A 22,397-nucleotide genomic window follows, 5' to 3' on the forward strand; every position below is an offset into this window, starting at 1 on the left:
TAAATTTTTTTATAATGAGAATCTATTCATGTTATTAGTTATATAGTTTAAGTATTTACTTTAATTAGAAATTTTCTCATAAATTATCACAAAGAATGAATCAACATCAGTAACAGGAAACAATCATTTATTAACATAAAAGGAAAACAAGGTTATACAGCATAACAGTATACTCATGCATTGAGACCTAATTGCTGAAAAGTAATGATTTGAGCATTAAACAAGTCATATAAACACATTCTCCTACTCAAATCAATTAATTAAAATAGTGGTATCTTGGTTACCATGGCATAAGCATAATTATTACATGCATAAATACTTTTATACTTTTTGCTTTCTTCTTTTATGACTATGATGTCTTTCCCCATCCCTGAAATGAAAGGGTGAAAAAAATTATTATAAATGATGGCCACTTTAATATCAGAGCTTTAAAACAACAATTCACCAGTAATATGCTTACATCAGATATAAACCAGAACAAGTTAAAACATGTACTTAGAATTGAACAGTGATTTCTTTTAAGAGTAAATACAGAAAATGAATCATTAAAACTAAAGGACAAAAATGAGATGGGGATAAAAAGATTTTGTAAAAATTGTGCATTGGAGTTCTACTTTAAAATTAACTTTGAATGAAGTCATAGAAGAATTCAGAAAATGTTTATTTTCCTTATCTTGGCACCTATCTTAATTCTCTACAGTGCAATTCTACTTCAGGGATGGATATTAAAGACTAGCCTTGCCTTACTGAGAAGCAGTTCCTGCCGATACGCAATTTATCCTCTCTAAAGGAAATTATTTCATGCTAGGATTTTGAGGCTAATATATTTAAGTCGATAGCGACTGGTCAGACATGCCAAAAATTAAATGGAAGAAGCACTAAAACACCGGAAGGGAGAGAGCACAATTTCTAAGATATAATCAAGGATCAATTTTTATATAACCATTATAAAATATTAATTGTATGAATCAAGAGATTACTAAGCAAATATTTCATTTTTACAAAAGAAGGACTAAGTCATAGCTACCTTTAAACCTATGAACTGAGTGATAATAAGATGAGCAAAATTATGAAACCAATAAACATTACCAAGTCCTGATCATCGATGGTCCTGGAGACAAGATATCATCTGAAAGTCACTGTTAGACAAGACTAGGCATATACTACTGACTAGGACATAGGCTTGCCTTCTAGGAGTTTACAGCCTAATAGGAAAAGCAGTAACTTCAGTTCAATAAAAAGTATTTTCTAGGAGAGTGAAGACAAAATGGAAAAGATCTCTACTTGAATGAATGAGACTGAGCTGAGTCTGAAAGGATGAGGAGTTTACCAAGCAGGCTTTGAAGAAAAATTAGGCAGCAGAACATGACAAAGGTATAAATGTGGCACAGTGGATGAGGAACTTTAAGTAACTTGGGATGGCTTGAGTGTAATTTATGCATTTCATAGGGTAGTGGCAAAATATACGGATAGGTAGGCAGAAGCCCTGATCCTGGAGGTCTTGAATTTTGCCACTGAAGAGTTTTAACAGGTGAAAATTCACTCTGGCAGCAGAGTAGGGATGGATCTATATAACACAAGCTTAGTAATAGGTAGAACAACTAGGAAAACTACCAGAAATCTTAAGATGGACAGCACTAAGGACAGAGAGGAGGGGGTACACGTGAGGCATCTTCAGGCACAACTGGCAGCAATCAAGAGCTGACCAGATGAAAGGAATACAAAAGGAGTATCTAAAATGACACTTTGATTTCTGGTTTAGGCAAATAAATGATGGTCATCCCATTAACCAGACTAGGGAATGCTGGGAGAGAAGGAGCAGACTGAGAAAAAAGTGGTTAAGTTCAGTTATAGAACTAGTAAACTTGAAATCCAGGCAGATGCCCAATAAGGAGGTGGAATATAGGAACAGACCCTATTGATTTAGGTTTATTTTACTATTAATTCACATATCTCGATCTATCAAAACTTTATCAGGGTTATTAACAACAGAAAAACTGACTGACCTTAAAGTTTGGATCTTTTCTCTGACCCTTTGAGGAATTAGCTAGAGAAAGGAAGAACAAGACAAAGGAAGAGGGAGGCATCCCCAGAAGTGACACACAGAGGGAGGGACCTCACCAGAGACCTCTCCCAGAGGAGGGAGTGGTGCCCCACGTGGAGCACCCTCACCCCTGGGATCTGCAATGGAAAATTGAAACCCCAGAACATCTGGCTTGGAAAACCAACAGGGCTGGTGCCCAGAGGTCACAAAATGCTGTAGGAAATGGAGATTCCCCTCTCAGATGCTGCAGGCAATCTCACCCCTTGACCCAAGGGAAAAACAGCAGTTTGAAAAGCACCTAGCAGTGACCCACAAGCAGAAGGGATGGCACAAGCATGGAGGTCTTCCCCGAGAAGTGAGGGGTTCAAAGCCCATATTGGGCATCCCCCACTCCTGGAGATAGAAATGAGCCCCCATAATATCTGGCTTTGAAAAATCATCAGGGCTTAACTCTGGGAGAACCAGAGGGCTATAGGAAACAGAGACTCTGCTTTTAAAGGTCCCTGACATAATCTCACTCTTTCAGAAATCCAGCGCAGAAGCAGCAGCTTGAAAAGGGCCTGGGCCATATGTGAGAGATTTATTGACTCATTTTGGGCAAGCGCCAGAAGGACATGAATCTGAAAGAACTTCCTCTAGAAGTTGTGGTAAGACATCAGTCTTGGATTCTTTCAGCCTAGATGGCCCAACAACGGCAGGCACCAGTTCTGGCCCTCTCCATCTATATTGCTAGCAATGCTCACCCAGTGCAGTGTACCCTGCAGCCCAGCCCCTCCAAGGTGCCCCTCCAAGGTGGCTCCTGCCCCACCAGATGAAGCAGGCAGCCTCAGATGGGAACAGCACCCCTCTGTAGTATTCCTGCTTGGCTGGGGGAAGACGGTGGCCCTGCCCACCAGTGTGCCTGCACAGCCATAGTAGGGCCTCTCTGCCAACCCTGCCAAGGGCCAGCCCAACCCACCAGCAACACTGCAGCAGATGCAGCTCAGTCACCGCAGGAGGGTGCACAGCCCATAACCTGGAGAACCCAGTTCTGGTGACCAAGGAAGGACTATACTTCTGGGCCCCACAGGACACCTTCTACATAAGACCACTAACTCCAAGAATAGGAAATGTAAACTGACCTAACCTAACACAGAGACAAAATGAGGAAACTGAGGAATATGTTCCAAACAAAAGGCAAAACCTCAGAAAAAGGCTATACAAAACAGAGATAAGCAATCTACCTGATAAAGAGTTCAAAGTAATGGTCATAAAGATGCCCACTGAACTTGGGAGAAGAGTGATGAATGAACTCAGTGAAAACTTCAACAGAAAGAAAGGAAATGTAAAAATGAACTAGTAATACAGTAACTAAAATGGAATATATACTATAAGGAATGAACAGCAGGTTAGAGAATACAGAGGAATGGGATTCGTGATCTGGAAAACAGGGTCTGCTGAAAGTACCCAAGATGAACAGCAAAGCAAAAACAAAAAAGAATTTAAAAAGTAAGGATAAGCTAAAGGAGCTCTAGAACAACATCAAGTGTCCTAATATCCACATCACAGGGTTTCCAGGAGGAGGAGAGAGAGAGAGAAAGGGGCAGAAAACTTAGCTGAAGAAAAAATAACTGTAAACTTTCCTGACCTGGGGAAGGAACCAGGCATAAAGAAAGGTCCAGAAAGCACAAGATGAACTAAGGGGTCCACACCAAGACATATAATAATTAAAATGTCAAAGATTAAAGATAAAGAATTTTTAAAGCAGCAAGAGAAAAGCAACTGGGTATGCACAAGGTGACACCCATAAGGCAGGCTATCAGCTGATTTTCCAGCAGGAACTTTGCAGGCCAGAGGGGGTGGCATGATACATTCAAAGGACTAAAAGGAAAAAAACCAAGAATACTCTATCTGGCAAGGTTATCATTCAGAATTAAAGAAGAGATAAGGAATTTTCCAGAAAAGCAAAAGCTAAAGGAGTCCATCACCACTAACTTAGCCTTATGAGAAATGTAGAAGGTACTTCTTTAAGTGGGAAAAAAGGGCAGTAAGTAGGAGAATATTATTAAAGAAAAAACTTCACTGGTTAGAACAACATACAGCAAAGGTAGTAAATCAATCATTTATAAAGCTGCTTTGAAAAAGATAAAAGTAATCAAGTCAACTCCATCTATAATAATTAATTGAGGGATACACAAAACGACAAGATATAAAAATATGACATCCAATACATAAATCATAGTGGAAGGAGTAACAATGTCAATCTTTTCGAGGGTGTTCCAACTTAAGCAACCATCAACTTAAAATAGACTGCTACATAGACAGCGGTTATACATCAACCTCCTGATAACCCAAACCAAAAACCTGTAACAGATACACGCACACACAAAAAGAAAAAGGGATTCAAGCACAACACTAGAAAAGGTGAGTAAATCACAAAGGAAGAGAGCAAGAGAAGAAATGGACAGAGAACTACAAAAACAACTAGAAAACACCTAACAAAATGGTAGTAAGTACATACCTATCAGTAATCACTGCAAATGTAAATAGATTGAATATTCCAGTCAAGACACAGAATGACTAAATGGGTAAAATATCAAGACCAATTTATATGCCACCTACAAGAGACCCACTTCAAACCTAAAGACGCATACAGACTGAAAGTGAAGGGATGGAAAAACATATTCCATGCAAATGCCAATGGAAAAAAAAAGCTGGAGTAGCAATGCTTCTATCAGACAAAACAGACTTTAAAACAAAGACAGAAACAAGAGACAAAGAAGGGCATTAAATAAGGATAAAGGGATCACTCCCACAAGAGGATATAATAATAATAATAAACACCTGTGCACCCCAATATAGGAGCACCAAAATACACACAGCAAATATTAAGACATAAAGGGAGAAATTGACGGTAATACAGTAATAGTTGGGGACTTTCACACCCCACTTACATCGATGGATGGAACATCCAGATAGAAAATCAATGTAAGGGAACAGTGGCATTGAATGACATATTAGACCAGATAGACTTAACAGGTATATATAAAACATTCCACCCAAAATCAGCAAAATACAATTCTTCTCCAGTGCACATGAAACATTCTCTAGAATAGATCACATGTTAAGCCACAAAACAAGTCTCAACAAATTTAAGACAATTAAAATTGTATCAAACATCTTCTCTGACCACAATACTGTGAAACTAGAAATCAATTACAAGAAAAAAACTGGAAGAAAACACAACCATGTGGAGGCTAAATAACATGCTACCAAACAACCAAATGGGTCAATGAACAAATCAAAGAGGCAATCAAAAAATACATGGAGACAAATGAAAATGGAAATACAACATTCAAAAATCTTTACAGCACATCAAAGACAGTTCTAAGAGGAAAGTTTACAGCAATAAAGGTTCTACCTCAAGAAATAAGAACAATCTCAAATAAATAATCTAACCTTACACCAAAAGAACTAGAAAAAGAACAAAGCCCAGAGTTAGTAGACAGAAAGAAATAATAAAGATCAGAACAGAAATAAATGAAATAGAGACTTAAAACACAAGAGAAAAGATCAATGAAACTGAGAGCTAGTTCTCTGAAAAGATAAGCAAAATTGATAAACTTTTAGCCACTCTCATTAAGAAAAAAGGAGAAAGGACTCAAAGAAATGTCAGAGGAGACATTACATCCAACACAACAGAAATACAAAGGAAAAGAGATTACTATGAAATATTACATGCCAATAAATTGGATAACCTAGAAGAAATGGATAAATTCCTAGAAACATACAATCTTCCAAGACTGAAACAGGAAGAAATAGAAAATATGATGACCAATTACTAATAACAAAATCAAATCAGTAACCTAAGAGCTCCCAACACACAAAAGTCGAGGACCAGGTGGCTTCACAGGTGAAATCTACCAAGCAGGTAAAGAATTAATACCTTTCTCAAAATACTAAAAGGAAGCAATGTTTCCAAATTCACTCTATGAAGTCAACATTATCCTGATACCAACACCAGACAAAAACACTACAAAAAAAGAAAACTGCAGTCTGCATTCCTCATGAACACACATGCAAAAAAGACTCAACAAAATATAAGCAAACCATGTCCAGTAATACATTAAAAGAATCATTCACCATGATCAAGTGGAATTTATTCTGGAGATGCAAGGATGGTTTAATACCCACAAATCAATCAATGTGATTCAATACAGTTAATGATTCTGTGACATCTTACTATACTGATGGACAGTGAATGCACTGGAGGAGGTGAGGGCTTGGTAATATGGATGAATATTGAACGACTGTGTTGTGTACTCTAAACCATCATGAGAATGTGTATTAATGATACTTCAATTTAAAAAAAGTTACCTCTCTTTCTTTCTTCTTGAGTCCCAGTTTTTATCCTTATCTTTATTTCTTTTTCGTCTATGTGGGCTCCTGCTCCGCTCTCTTCTATGTCGTGAACACTCAGCATCCAAATAGCTTTCACCAGACTGTCGGGAATCTACTGAAGCTGATCGTCTTTCTTCATTCCTGAACCACATAAAGGAACATGAATCAATTAGTTTTAACCAACCATCTCCAGTATACACACAGACACACCAGTCTAAAGTCCAATATTCTATATCAGTCCAGCAATAGAGTATAAAAAACTATGTGTGATGTTATATTCCACATAAGAGTGCAGTCAAAGAAAGAGCTCTTATGTTCTACTTTTCAACTAATACAGCTGTCTCCCTAAAACAGTCCAAGGGTGATGGCAGAGAACTCTGATTTAACAATCCTGAGCGATGACAACAAGAAACAACAAACATTTTGATGAATTATTGTGTGCTAACAATGGTCTTGGAAATGCAAAAACTTAGCAATATGTGTAAGTAACAAATTAAAAAGAGAGTATTTTCACCAATAAACATAGTGACATACTTTTTGGCATCATCCTCTGCTTTTTCCAGCTCTTCTTGCCACTGACTACTGAGTTCTTCCATGTGCACATTTATCACATCCCGAATCACCTTTGGAGAGTTAAGCACCAGATTTCAAATATGACAGCTTTTCAAAAAATTAAGACTATGAAGCTAGAAAAATCACTGCTAACAATGAATCAAATATTTACTAAGAGCTATGATGGACTGTGGGACATGTGGAGTTTAGAGAACATAAGAAAGCCAAAGGTGAAATTGGAATATGAATGATGGTTGAAGTACAGTTGACCCTTAAACAACACTGGAGTTAAAGATGCCACTGATGGTTCTGTGCCATCAAAAATCCATGTATAATTTTTGACTCCCCTAAAACTTAACTACTAACAGCCTACTACTGACTGGAAATCTTACTGATAACAGTAACAGTCAACTAACACATATTTTGAATTTTATATGTATTATATGCTGTAAAAAGCAAGCTAAAGAAAAGGTTTTTCAAATAATTGTAAATCTCCAAAATATTTTCCAATATTATCTAGTGAAAACAGTCTGTACATTAGTGGACCCCTGTTCAACACAGTTCAAACCCATGTTATCCAAGTGTCAAGTATACCATATCAATGATGAATTTGCCCAAGTAGTTAACTATACTATGATTATATAAGAAAAATATCCCTATTTCTAGGAAATACATGCTAAATTTAGGGACAAAAGGACCATGAGGTATGTAACTTACCCTTAAATATTTCAGAAAAAAAACTATGTACAGAGAGAGATTAAGAGAATGAAAAACGTACAGAGAAAGAGAGTACATATGACAAGCAAGTGGGGCGAAATGTTAATAACAAGTATCTGGATAAAGGCTACATGGAAGTTCTTTGTACTATTTTAAATTGTGCAACTTTATATATTTGAAATTACTTACAAATAAAACGTAGAAAGAATTCTTATAATTAAGTCAAGATGACAGACAAAATACAAAACATCATAGCTACTTCAGATACTCTCCAATGAGACTATAAATTCCCTACCTGTAAGAATCATTTATAAGCTTTTTCCTTCTTATTTATCCATGCCATCAAAAACAGGGCTAGTCACTGGAGAGGCACAGATGAAACTAAAGTAGAATCTTATACTTCTCTCACTCATAACTAATTAGGAAATGTGTTAAGAAGGTACAGGGGTCAACGGCCAATCTCAGAGACACATACTACATTTCAGGTCTGACTACTTCTTCCCACACCTCATAGAAACTTTCAATGGCTCTGGAAGTAAAATGGAACAATGTCCAAATTCCTTAATAAAGCCTTCAAAGCCTTCCATGATTATACTACGCCACATAGAAGTCAGCCCTATCTCTCACTGGATAGTTCTCAGGAGCCCTAAGCTCTAGCCAGCCTGGATTACTAGGGGGTCTCTGGAAAACTCCCGTACCTTTTTTTATTTTTAGGAGCACTAGTCCCTCTACCTGTAAAATCTGTATCCACCATCTTCCTCCTCTACTATATTGTCCTAAGGAAAATCTAAAACACGTCAATGCCTCACCCAGGAAATGACATGAGTCACAGACCCCTGAATTCCAATTTCAGCTCCAGCACGTCCAGAGTAGCCCTACAATGACTCTCTGACTAAGCAGCCCTACCTCTGCTCTGGGAAGCCCGAACATTACCTGACGCTGTTTCCACCAAGCCGACCTCGCACAGGTTTACCACCCACAGGGAAGAGTCGATAAACAGACATTCCCTTACCCCTTCCTGCTTCTTTCTCTCAATGCTATCTTTTCTATAAAGCCAATACTAATCTTCTTTTAAAAAGAATCACTCCCTTCTCCCCCATACTTTGATCTTACTGTACTTTAGCACTTAACATAATCTGTACTTTGAAAAGGTCCCTTTCACTTACTGAACTGTAAGTCCCTTGAAGGTGGGCTCTATGTGCCATGAACAGTAACTATACTAGATAAAACACTTTTGCTGAAATTTGTCAAAGTTCAGATTCTAGTCCAGAACAAGCAAAAAATATGTGGGATATGAAGCTAGGAATGTATAAACTGTTGAAAAAGCCATGACCAGGGATATGATAAATCACTGAAAATTTATAAACACTGAAATATTTACAGATGAAAGATATTTGGGATCTGCTTCCAAAATTACCAATGTGGAGACAAAGAGAAGTAGACTATGGGCATATAAGTAAAATGAGGAGTACTGATTAACTGTTGAAGCCTTGGTGATGGGTACATAAGGTTTCATTAGACTATTCCACCCACATTAGTATGTTTGAATATTTCCATAATAAAAAGTTAACCACAGAATTGCAAAAACCACTAACAAAAACATTTAAACTTGATTACAAGGTTCTAAGACCAAAGAAAAAATGACTGATGAACCACCAAGAATTTGAGGGACTATAAGGATCACAAATGGTAGCATGACATGGTCTCTGACCACCACTGGGAGAGAGAAGTCTAAAACACAAACTCTTAATTGTAAAAGAGAACAATTTAAGATTAGGCACTAAGCCAGGCCTGCCAACACTTGGATTTTTGACTTCTGGCCTCTCCAACTGTGAGAGAATAAATTCCTATTGTTTTAAGCCACCCAGTTTGTGGCAATTTGTAACAGAATCCAGGAAACTAATACATTTTGCAATACCTGGCTACAACAGTCAAGTCAAAATTAAGGGAAAGTTTCTCTTTGAGGAATGATGCCTACTCTAATTGAGTAGGTCCCACAAGCTAGTATCTGCTTAGTTTTCATTTCTAAATTTTGTTTACTGCTGGAGCTATAATAAAGTAGTAACAGAAAAAAAAAAGATTAAGTGCTAAGCTATGTGGTACAGAGCATAAATGCAACAAACCAACAGATGGCTGAGTGAACTCACATCTCATGGGAACAGTGGAGCTTAAACGCCTCAAAGTTTTTCAAAACAGCCAAAACCAAGCATTACAGGCAAGAAAACAACAAGTATTTATTTCAACATAGAGGGGTAAGAATAAATTGTTTAATTAGATAAAGTTTAAGAGACACACTTGACTAAAGCAAAAAAAATGCTTGGTAAAAATGAGGCCAGATTATGGAAGATCTTTAAAATCATAGAGAGAAGTAAAAAATAATGTGGAAACAACCAGGGATTCAATGAGGAAATGATTTGTAGAGTCTGTGCAAGGCAATTCATGTACCAGAAAACTCGTCTATGCTTTCCACTAAAGAACATCTGAAAATAAGTCTAGATGTGCTTCAAGAGATTAATGTATACGTAATTTATACCAAGACATTTCTTAAGCCCAAATATTTAGTAGAATACATAAAATCATGCTATAATTCTGCAAAAGAGGTAACAGGTACTTATTAAGCAATTTCTGTGCCCACACACATTATTTCCTTCAGTTCTTGTAGAACAACCTTGCCAAGTCTAATTAAAATGTATAAAATGAAAAAAACTGAATCTTACAAAGCTCAAACAACTTGTCCATGTCAAATAGCCAATGATAAACAGCAGAATCAAAACTCAAGCCCAGGTCTGACTAAAGCCCCAAACCCTGCTCTTATCATGACATAGTACTACTTTCTCAAAAGTAGGTACTTTTTTAAGATTGTGCAACCTCTTTATGTAAGGTTTTTGTACCCTGAGAAGCTTTTGTCTGGTAAAGAGTGGGTCTATAAGTGACGGAGCAAATACAAATCAGGTGTGGCCTCCTTGAAGACATTTTCTTTAAATGTGGAAATCCACAGAATGGATTCAGAAAACTAAGGAAAACTGTTCTCAACAAAGCTCTACATGATTATATAAAACTCACCTCAGTATATGACTTCTTGGTTATGTGAACATTCTTAGCTCTGTAGGACTGGCGTCTTCTTTTATAATCTCTCACTTCTGCCAGGATTTCAAGGTAAGATTTTGGACTTTTCCGACTATTATCTAATAAAAGAATAAAATAAAATAAATTATTATACCCTTAGAAGCTTTTAAATTCTTATGAATTAAGTAAGGAGGAACACCACAATCACCCTATATTTCAACATGCTTTAGTGTAGCACACAAAAACATTCTAAGTATCATATATTATATAAATAGGCTAAGTTTTATATAATCATTCCATTTCTCTAGCCATTAGCTGAACATAAGAATGTTAAGGCATATAGATTAAAGTAACAGTACAACTGTAAGTAAATTCTTACAGAAGGGAAATATGCTTAATGTAAAGGTCAGAGAGCAAAATTTTATGCACAGAGTAAACACCTTAACATATATGTGAATATCAGGTGATACAAAATCATTCTATTCCAACTCAAAGAGTCCTGGCAATTCAATCTTAGTAACACTTAAAAGATGGTATAACAAGAAATATAAAACTATGATAGTCATCTCAAACCTTGATTGACTTTGGCAGCCAAGTCTACAAAGAGATCACTGTCATTTTCAACAATCTGAGTATCAGAGAGCTTTTTCTTGGTTTCCTCGATTACAAAATCATAGAGGGTGAGACGATCAGCTTGGGTTAGATCACAAACAAACCGTTTGTGATTCAGAGGAACTTCAACAGGCAATGAAGAATAAATCCCTAAAGTAAAAATAAAACCACAAGAATAAACAATACATGAAGCACTGTGGGCTTAAAAATCTACTACTTATGTTTAAACATGCGCTGTAATAACACAGTATTAACACAATTTTTTTCACTGTAATCCCGAAATATATAAAACATCAATTTATGTGATAAATGGTAAACAACAACTCTATCCTGGATGCTATACCCACAGCAAGGATGTACTGTGGATGTTTGCTATTGTCTCCAAACGGTAATAACCATGAGACAATCAGCTCATAAGAAAACCTTTTGGGTAACAATTTTTAAAAGGCTACCCATATTATAAAAATAGATTAACTTTCTGTGTATATGTTATTTCCCATGAAAGGCTATTTCCCCCATGGGGAAAAAAGTGTTTTTAATAGTAATACACATTATATATAAGTCCCTTTGAAAATAAATTATGGAAATATTTTTATAAAGTGTAAAAAAATGTTTTTATATAAGACATTAAGCGAGATGTTCCAGATTGCAAAATACATCTCACTTAAAGCTAGGGATCAAAAAACCATTAAGTAGCACAAATCCCAAACTTCCTCAGACCAGAGAAAGATTGAGACTAAACTCATTTCAATTATCTGAAGAGGAAGCATATTGGACTAATCCAATTAACTGAAAAAAGTTAACAGCAGTGCCCGCCAGAACAGTTACAGAACTTTCTACATCTGCTCATTAATGAAAAAAAGTAAATACAATACCTTGATATGATGTATTAAACACTGAAGAAAATTTTTGTTTTGAGATTCAAATTTTCTCAAAGAAATAAAATTATTGTAACTGTAAATAAAGCAATTTAAAACGAATTTGTTCTAGACTTCATTATTCACTAATGCAAAGAACATGAGCTACTAAAGAATCTTTTTGTTTCCTAGGTTACCCTAAAGTAGTAACTCTCTCTCCTTACAGAACAATGTGAAATCAGAAACTCTTCCCAAATACTTGTATTTGATAAAGTCTAACCTCACTGACTTCCTAAGTACAGGCAAAAGAGAAATTCAAGTAAGAGCAAACTATGAACTAAGCACAACAAACAAAAAGAGATGACTTTACATTTGTCCATAAATTAAGAGAACTACAATGAATCTGAGTCCAGGGCTTAAACCTCTACGGGTAACAATATACAGCCATTAGTACTAGTCAAAGGGTTCTGAATGAGAGGAGAAGAGTTCTCTTTCAAGTCTACCGATTTTACTAATTCTGGTAAAAGAAAAACCCCTTTTACTAAGCCAGGTGTTCAAAACATTTTATTTTGTAATATAAAAGTGGATTAGCTTCGATAAGCCTAATTCCTTTGAATATAAGCTATAAAAATCGGGAGGAAAAATACAAAGATTAGAAAACAATGATGTATAACAAGTTCCACATAAACCTTTGTCTGTTACTTTTAAACAGATAAATTTAATTTGCTCCTTAAAATATTTTGGAGTTTTCTTTATTCACCTTAAATTTCTGCATGGTGAAAATTGATATTTAAATTCCTTGAAATTCAACTAAAATTCCAAATCAAGACTATCATATTGTGACAGTGATTAAGATAAAGTTTAGAAATTTGAGTGATACTTTTAAAAGGATATCATTTGCAAAAAGGATACTGCATATCTTTAAATAAGGAGTACATTCAGGTTCCTAATTCCTCTTTATACTCACCCCAATTACTGAAAAAGAAAAAGTACAGGAAAAGTTAAACAACAAACTGCATTCAAATCATTCAGAACACAGATATTTTTGACAAAAAAAAGATAAACACTTAAATAAGCTTACATTTCCATAAAATGTACATTTTCAAATGCAAGTTTCCAAATGATTTAAAGGTACAACTGAATGTGCTATAATCATATTAATTCTGTGACCCTCTATCTACCTTTTTTTGTGGTAGCATTTTTTAAATTGTGGTAAAATACACATAAAATTTACCATTCTAGTCATTTTTAAGCGTACAATTCAGTGGCATTTAGTACATTACATTGTTTTGCAACCATCACCTCTATCCATCTCCCGAATTTTTTCATCACTCCGAAGTTAATCTCTAATCTATTTTTTTAAATACCTCTAATTCTCATACTTCTTTTTTGGTCACGTTTGCCATCAGAAGGCATCTTAAATGTACGACATAATATTAGGCACTAATAAGAGGTATTGTCTCAAAGATACAAACTCAGAATTTTAAGGAGAATTCATAGAGTGTTAATTTCCAAATAATAAGGATAAAGAATTAAAAGTAAAATGACTTGCCCATGTCTCATATAAGTGGTAGGAAGAGATAAGGCCTAGAACCACTATATTCTCTCTCTTAAGAGTTTAGTATATACAGTACAGTGATCTTCACATCATGGCCATGACTCAAATATAGTTCATGAAACTGAAGTACAGCAAATACAGCTGAAGGAAAAAGATAAGCCACTAAATATAAAATCATTGCTTATGATTAAAATTAGTATCTCAGTTATAAAATCAACCAAAATAATTTTATCTGAAAGTAAGTACATCTAATGGTTACTCAAGCCTTTGCACAGATTAATGGATTGAGAATTCTGTACACTGAGCTTAGACCTGATATGACTGATGAAAAATAAATATAACTTCATAAAAAGACTTACGATGTAGTGTAAGACAAATGGAATATTAACTAAATGGGAAAATGTAAAATTTTTCATGTTTGTCTTTCTTCCTTTAAAGTAAATAAATCAAAAGGGTATTAAAGAAATTCTTATCCTGGGGTATAAGATTTTAAAATGTGTAAGAGATAAGTGGGCCACAAAAATAATCTCTGTTGAGAAACTGCAGAACTTTGAACAGGAGAAAAAAAATATTTTAAAAAGAGGGTTACAAACCATATAAAAAAAATTCTTAACAATTAAATCTTAATTAAAGATAGTGCAAAAGCTCAAAACAAATAAAAGTTCCTCTAAACTATGTATTGAAAGAACTATTCAAAGTAATTTTTTGCTTTTGTGAAGAAGTAAACTCAATTACCAAATCTGCCTTATGACTCAGTTATGTAAATAAAAAATTTAAAACACTTTCTAAATTACATATAAAATTCTCATCCACTTCACTACCTTAATATAGCTTAATGCTTTAGTATTGCTTTCTACAGATGAATTTGCTTAAGAAATTAACTTTCTTAGACAATAGCAGCTACCAATTTAGTTAGGGCTAGTTTAGCATTCAGTATCTCTACTGCTCTACACAACACTACAAGACAGTTTTATATTAAAGATAAGGAAATAAAACCTCAAAATGTCACTTGTACAAGGCCAAGCACCCAGTTCTTTTTTTAAATAGGCCTACACAAAGTAGAATGGACAATGAACAGTACCATTACTAACAGTAAATATGTACAGTTTTGAAGTTTGTGATATTCTACTTAATCACAACAGACATAATAGATTATATTTTGAGCAATATCTAGAATTCTACTCTGCAAATGACACTGAGTAGAGTTTCTCTAACACAAAGCAGAATATCTCAGTTCAGAGTTTGTGCCAAAATTCAGAACCTGGTTCTTGATCCAGCTTTGTAGTTACATAGCAGAGGATTGTTAACTCACTTACTAGTTAATTTGCTAATTCACTTCTGCACACCTCTACTTCTTGACCTAGTATGGATGGCAAAATATTTGTCCAACCTATCACAAGTTTGTTGTGAAAGAGAAACGAAATACATAAAGAGCTTTTAAGAAAAATAATGTATTGAGAACCTTTAGAACAAATGCACCAGAACTTTAACATCTGTATTACAAAGGGTTTGTTCCTTTATCTGTAAAATGCAGACACTGGACTCCAAGTTCTCCTTCAACTCTAACATAAATTTGGTAAATCTAACTAAAGTAAAAAAAAGGCCTTTAACTATTAACCCCTCCCAAAAACAAAAACAGAACCCTATACTTTTTTTTTTTTTGGTTCACAGGGACAAGAAGTAGAGCCAATAACAGGGGCCGAAAATAGCTTGACTGATAGTCTCTTCAAAAAACATTAGAGTCAAATGCCTCCCTCAAGGGGAAAACCCTGAAATATAGAACAAAAGAAATAAAAATTGGAGCTTCAAAACAAGAAATACAAGAAATGTGCTTCTGGCTATTTTAAGGAATCAATACAATGTAAGAAAGGTTCTTCTGAAGTCACAATGCAACTTAGGAAGAAAGCAAGCCCAAATATTGGCTTATTAGAATAACAGGTTAAGACTCTGAACTTCAACAAGGGAGAAAACAAATCATAACCATCAGCTGGTGAATATAATTCAGCTAGAAAGAAGAGTGAGGAAAAAGGTAAGATGTCCAGAGAAAGCTACCTTCAGAAGGTTCAAGAACACAACCCAGAAATCCTTATAAAAGGAACCAAGAGAAATTAAAGATACCAATAAATGAAAACACATCCCACGCTCATGGATAGGAAGAATTAATATTGTCAAAATGGCCAATCTGCCTAAAGCAATCTACAGATTCAATGCAATCCCTATCAAAATATCAACAGCATTCTTCAACAAACTAGACAAAATGGTTCTAAAATTCATATGGAACCACAAAAGACCCCAAATAGCCAAAGCAATCCTGAGAAGGAAGAATAAAGCGGGAGGGATTAGGCTCCCCAACTTCAAACTCTACTACAAAGCCACAGTAAATCAAGACAATTTGGTACTAACACAAGAACAGACCCATAGACCAATGGAACAGACGAGAGAGCCCTGATATAAACCCAAGCATATATGGTCAATTAATATAAGATAAAGGAGCCATGGACATAAAATGGGGAAATGACAGCCTCTTCAACAACTGGTATTGGCAAAACTGGACAGCTACATGCAAGAGAATGAAACTGGATTATTGTCTAACCCCATACACAAAAGTAAACTCAAAATGAATCAAAGACCTGAATGTAAGTTATGAAACATAAAACTCTCATAAGAAAACACAGGCAAAAATCTCTTGAATATAAACATGAGCAACTTTTTCCTGAACGCATCTCCTTGGGCAAGGGAAACAAAAGCAAAAATGAACAAATGGGACTACATTGTGCTAAAAAGCTTCTGTACAGCAAAGGACACCATCAGCAGAACAAAAAGGCATCCTACAGTATGGGAGAATGTATTTGTAAATGACATATCCAACAAGTGGTTAACATCTAAAATGTATAAAGAACTCACATGCCTCAACACCCAAAAAGCAAATAATGCTATTAAAGAATGGGCAGAGGATATGAACAGACAATTCTCCAAAGAAGAAATTCAGATGGCCAACAGGCACATGAAAAGATGCTCTACGTTGCTAATTATCAGGGAAATGCAAATTAAAACCACAATGAGATATCACCTCACACCAGTTAGGATGGCCAAAATAGAAAAGAATAGGCAAAACAAATCCTGGCGAGGATGCAGACAAAGAGGAACCCTCCTACACTGCTGGTGGAATGTAAACTACTTTAACCATGGTGGAAAGCAGTATGGAGGTTCCTCAAAAAACTAAAAATAGAAATACCATTTGGCCCAGGAATTCCACTCCTTGGAATTTACCCTAAAAATGCAGGAGTCCAGTTTCAAAAAGACATATGCACCCCTATGTTTATCACAGCACTATTTACAATAGCCAAGAAATGGAGGCAACCTAAGTGTCTATCAGTAGATGAATGGATAAAGAAGATGTGGTACATATACACAATGGAAAATTATTGAGCCATAAGAAAACAAATCCTACCACTGCAACAACATGGATGGAGCTAGAGGGTTATTATGCTCAGTGTAATTAGCCAGGCAGAGAAAGACAAGTACCAAATGATTTCACTCATCTGTGCAGCATAAGAATAAAGTAAAAACTGAAGGAACAAAACAGCAGTAGACTCACAGAACCCAAGAAGGGACTAACAGTTACCAAAGGGAAAGGGACTGGGGAGAGTGGGTGGGAAGGGAGGGAGAAGGGGAATAAGGGGCATTATGATTAGCACACATAACATGGGGTGGGGGTAGGCACAGAGAAGGCAGTATAGCACAGAGAAGACAAGCAGTGACTCTGTTAACATCTTACTACACTGATGGACAGTGACTGTAATGGGGTATGTGGTGGGGACTTGATAATGGGGGGAACCTAGTAACCACAATGTTGCTCATGTGATTGTATTGTATATAAATGATACCAAAATTTTTTTTAAAAATTAAAAAAAAAAAAAGCCTGCTTTGGCTAGGTTTTATACCTAGATTCAGAAATCTACCAACTCCATTTACTTGTTAATTTTAATGTTTTTTGAATTCCCTACAAACTCATACTCAGCAATTGTGTAACATAGTCTCTGCTGAAGTAAATCCCAAGCAGAAACTCTTAATTCAGATCCAAAGCTGGGCATGAAGGAACCTACAGACCTTTGCAATTGTATATAAAACTTTGTTGTTGCTTTGTTCTGATGGGCAGCTATGGAGACTGATCTCTTTCAGCCTAAGTCCTTCCTTTCACATTGTGTTTGAACATTCTCACTATATCAGGCTAATTCTAGAGAAAATCTCAGGGTAAAACAGTCTCACTTAATGGGATTTACTACTAAATAATCATAATTTAAAAATTATCTACAAGGCAATCTCACCTACTAATTCCGAAGCATGAACCCCTAGCTAAAAGAGTGTGCTAGTGAGACTCTGGTTTATTTGAGCAGAAAATATCTAACAAATGAAGTTGACACCAAGCACTTCAATCTAATATTAAATGTAAAAATCTTTTCCGTTTAACTGTTTCCACAAGATTTTTCTTGAAAATTAGTAGTGTGCTTACAGGGGGAAAAGTTCGATTCATTAATTAGCTTAAATTATGATGCAACTTACTTTGATTATAACAATCACCATCTTTTCCAACTGCAGTTCTAGCTTGTTTAATTATCTGGAATTGTGAGTCCTTATCTGTCAAAAAAAATCCATAAACAAAATATGAATCATCAGCATCCACATTTAAATTATTAACTGGTTTCCAACCAAGCTTTTTGGGCACATTGACAAATCTTCCAGAATCTTGACAGACCTACATTGCTGCCTAGGTCATCTGAATGCAGAATTCTTTCAGATTTACCTAGAGCCCAGGAAGTAACCAGACTTCAAGCAGTTCAGAAAACACTATAATCAGCAGTAGCCACTACAAATTTTAGCAACCAATATTAGCTAACATTTCTTGAACTCCAGCTAAGTGTCAGGCACTATTCTAAGCATATTACCTACAGTTTATCATTCAATCCTCACAAAGTTACTCTTACCATCATCCCCATTTTATGAAGAAATTTAGGCAACAGATTAATTACCTTGCTGAAAGTCACACATCCTTTAAAACAATGAGTGACAAAACCATGAGTTGAATCAGAGCCAAAATTTTACATCTACATATGTGAGAACAATTTGAACATATTTCCATCCTCAGTCCTATATTCAAACTGTGTTGTGTGGCCAGGTTCTTGTTATTACCAAAAAAGAAAGGGATCTGTCCTACTGTACAAAGTATTGCAGGGTTTTCACTGACTATTAGTATAAAGCTGGTTTCTAAATTTCAAATTAAGCGAACTACTTTCACTATACACTTATTAATCCTACATTCTCTTAAGGTACAAAATGGCCTTATTAAACATTAAAATAAGCATACTTATAAAGCCCATTTTTCTGAAAATTCAAAAATGAAATATCAATACCTGTACTAAGATATTTGAAAATTATAATCTATAAAATACTTACTCAAAGTAATCGAAGGTATCTTCACATTCTCATAGAAAAATTCAGAATTATACATTTTATCCTAAACAGTAAAATAAAACAAAACTTAGGGTTCTTCAGTAATAATTGACTACTCTAAGATTTGACATATTAGTATTGTTTATTTATTGCAATAATTTGTGAAATTTGACAAGTACCACTCTACCCCACAAGACTATTATTTTATGTCAGAAAACCTCACACTGTATCTCCCAAATACTGTGAATTTACTAATGCAATAATTACACTATGTATACATGATAAATACATGGTACCTCTTCTTCTTTGGTATAGCCCAGTTTCCTCAGTCTGCAAGATACCATGTGCTTTGCTAAAGATGATTTAGGCATATGATGATTGGAATCATAAGGGCATATCACAACTTTACCCTATGAAAAACAAAAGCAAAGAAAAAAGGTACATATTTAAAGAAATAATTATACCATTGAATGTTTACTACTTGAATAAGTGGTATCTTCCAGTTATCTCCTTTTGCAGGTCTCTCCCAAGCCTCTGTGTGGGTATATGTGCATATTAAAAAAAAAAAACCCTCAATCTCCCCTCCAACCCCATATAGCCTCTGTGCCCCCTTCTCCATCCCTTCCAAGACCAACTTTCTGAAAGATTTGTTTACACTCACTGCTTAGACAACTTACCAGTCAATCTCACTTAACAGTTGGTAGGTCACTAGCAATCTTGTTACTATAACCAAAGAACATGTCATGGTCCTTGTAATTTGAACTCTTAGAAGGTCACAATCCCATCATCCATTTCTGTTATCCTGATAGACTCTTCATGTTCCTTCTACCTCCCCAGCTCATTCTACTTGGTATCCTCTAAAGATCGGTCCCCCTTTAAATGTTGGTGTTTCATGTAGATCTAACCAGTGACCTTTTACCATTTGCTATATGCTTACTGGAAGATCTCAAGGTTTCAATTTTTACATCGTATAGTGATTTCTCCCAAATTCTGTATCTTTAGATCTTCTTTCTCTCTTGGGTACCTTAAAGAAGATACTAAAATTTCAACATGACAGAAATTAATTCATTACATTCATGGTCTCCTGACACTGAAACCTGTTCCTCTTGTGTTCTTATTCCAGTGAAAGGTCCCACTTGCTCAATCAGGAAACCGCCTCTTCTGCCTCAACACCCACACCTAATCAATCGCCTAGAACTTTTTACTACTAAATAACTGTTAAATCTCTCCACATAATCTATCCCCACGGCCACTTCCGCAGTTCGGGACACAATCATCTCTCCAGGATTACAACAGCCACTGGTGCAAGCGCGGAATCATGTGACAAGATGACAAGGCAAACCGACAAAACCTCTGCCAGCAACGCTCGGAAACCCATTCGCCTCTTTTTTATGGAAGCACCAGACCTGCCACTCCCTCTTCACCCCCCGCGTTTCCTTTTCTTTAAAAGGGACGTTCAGCAGGAGGCGTGCGGGACGGGGCGTGGGTGCGCAGCGTTCCGGGGCCGTGGGAGCCGCAGCCCGGGAGGGGAGGCGTCAGGGGCGCTCCAGGTCCGGTCCCCGGCGACCGCCGGGCTCGGCGGATGGCCGGGACCCCCACGCCCTTCCTTACGCGGACCCCGCGCGGCCCTCCGCCTCCAGAGGAGACCGTGGTGAGGACAGGCGAGGGCCCCGAAAGGACCCCGCACGCCCGCACCCCTCACCTCCTCCGCCCCCTGCTCTCCCGGGTCCAGCCGATCCAGGCTCCAGCCCAGGGACGCCGTCACCTCCTCCAGCGTACGGCAGCAGCTCTCCACGAACTCGTTCAGTTCCTCCCGCAGCCGCCGCCGCTCCTCCACCGGGGGCGGTTGGCCCTCCATGGCCGCGCCGGTCGCCCAAGAGGAAGCAGCCGAACTGCCGGCGGCGCGCGCGGGCTTCTGGGAGCTGCGGGCCGGGCCGCGCCGCCACGTGACCGGAAACGCGTATGAAGAAAGGCCTCGGGGAGCGCGGGAGCTGCCCTTTTAGCTTTCGCCCGTTTTCCAGGCATCCTGCTTTGCGACTGCTCCCAGGTGCCTTTGAGCCTGGCCTACCCTGAACGCCATTCCCCACCCACCGCAATTTTTTAAAAAACATGGCTTATATCTACAGAAAGATTAAAATAGGGCGATGAGCGTTTGCATAACTGTCTTTCGGCTCATGGTTAACTTGCCCACGTTTGCTTTCTTTTGTTGTCACACACACAGCTCGTTATTTTTATTTATTTTTAAATTTTTGCTGAACTTATTTTTGTTTAACTATTTGAAAGTCAGTTGCAGCTGCTTCCACTCCCAAATATGTCAATATACATCTAAGAATGAGGACATTTTCCTACATAACCGTGATACCTGATCAGAGCTAAGGAAATTAATTTCATAATATCCTTCGATGTACAGCTCATTTATTTCCTCTTTGTTCCCCAAAGTTTCTTTAATAGCCGTTTTATTATTTTTCTCAACCCATGAGCTATAATTGACTATTGTCTCTTTTAATCTTTTCATCGGCAACAGTCTCCTGCCACCCTCCTTTTTTAAATTAAGTAATTGAATTTTGTCAGGAGCCTCAGCCTCTTGTCTTCTAGAACGTCCCTTTCTGGATTTGTGAAATGTTTTTTTCCCCTTAAAAGGTTTAAGCATTTTTTACAAGATCTGTGTACCTCTATTACATCTCATAGAGGACCTGTATCTTAGATTCTGTTATTAGCAATGCTAAATTTGATCACTTGGTAAAGGCGGTGCCTGTATTGCTCCATTGTAATAGTTCATTTTCCTCTTGATAATTAACTGGTAAGTAATCTGTGGAATGATACCTTGGGGGCCATATGAATGCAGTAACTCACGCAGTCCTTCACTGAATCAGTTACTATGTTAGGAATTATAAATGATGATTCTTTAATATCATGGCTTCTACATTTATTAACTGGCATCCTTACCACAGTTCCATTTTGTTATTGCTTCACTATGGATTCAAGGTTTTGAAAAAATTTATTATTGATTTAAGGTTTTTATTTAAAAACCTTCCATTATTACATACTCCCTTACCATCATGATTCTTGTTGATGCTCAGTTTCCCAAGTTTGACCAGTGGAAGCCACTTTAAACCACTAGACATGTCCCCATTTGTCCTTCAGTACTTCCTTGCTTTGA

General features: G+C 36.7%; 1 protein-coding gene across 2 annotated transcripts; it reads right to left on the reverse strand.

The window, feature by feature from the left end:
- Positions 1-110: 110 nt before the first annotated feature.
- SNRNP48 (small nuclear ribonucleoprotein U11/U12 subunit 48) lies at positions 111-21,324 on the reverse strand. 2 transcript variants are annotated; one of them, XM_073224281.1, is made up of 9 exons: positions 21,003-21,324; positions 19,534-19,647; positions 19,241-19,301; positions 18,350-18,424; positions 11,333-11,521; positions 10,757-10,878; positions 6,959-7,047; positions 6,401-6,565; positions 111-370 (listed from the first exon to the last, which is right to left on the reverse strand). In XM_073224281.1, exons 1-9 carry the CDS (start codon positions 21,093-21,095, stop codon positions 322-324), a joined length of 957 nt encoding a protein of 318 aa, XP_073080382.1. In that variant the 5' UTR covers positions 21,096-21,324; the 3' UTR covers positions 111-321. The 2 variants fall into 2 exon arrangements, with proteins under 2 accessions (XP_073080382.1, XP_017513548.1); XM_017658059.3 differs by having other exon boundaries at positions 20,940-21,324.
- Between the last annotated feature and the right edge of the window lie 1,073 nt (positions 21,325-22,397).

This window comes from Manis javanica, chromosome 16 (assembly GCF_040802235.1).
Source record: "Manis javanica isolate MJ-LG chromosome 16, MJ_LKY, whole genome shotgun sequence".
NCBI lineage: Eukaryota > Metazoa > Chordata > Mammalia > Pholidota > Manidae > Manis > Manis javanica.

What these genes read in the sequence shown, in the direction of transcription:
- SNRNP48 (XM_017658059.3), bottom strand. Translation starts at nt 21,095, where the DNA reads ATGGAGGGCCAACCGCCCCCGGTGGAGGAGCGGCGGCGGCTGCGGGAG. An exon ending in GAGAGCAGGGGGCGGAGGAG is followed by an intron (nt 19,648 to 20,939) that starts GTGAGGGGTGCG and finishes TGTTTTTCATAG; the next exon opens with GGTAAAGTTGTGATATGCCC. An exon ending in TGGTGATTGTTATAATCAAA is followed by an intron (nt 11,522 to 18,349) that starts GTAAGTTGCATC and finishes TTTTTACTTTAG; the next exon opens with GGATTTATTCTTCATTGCCT.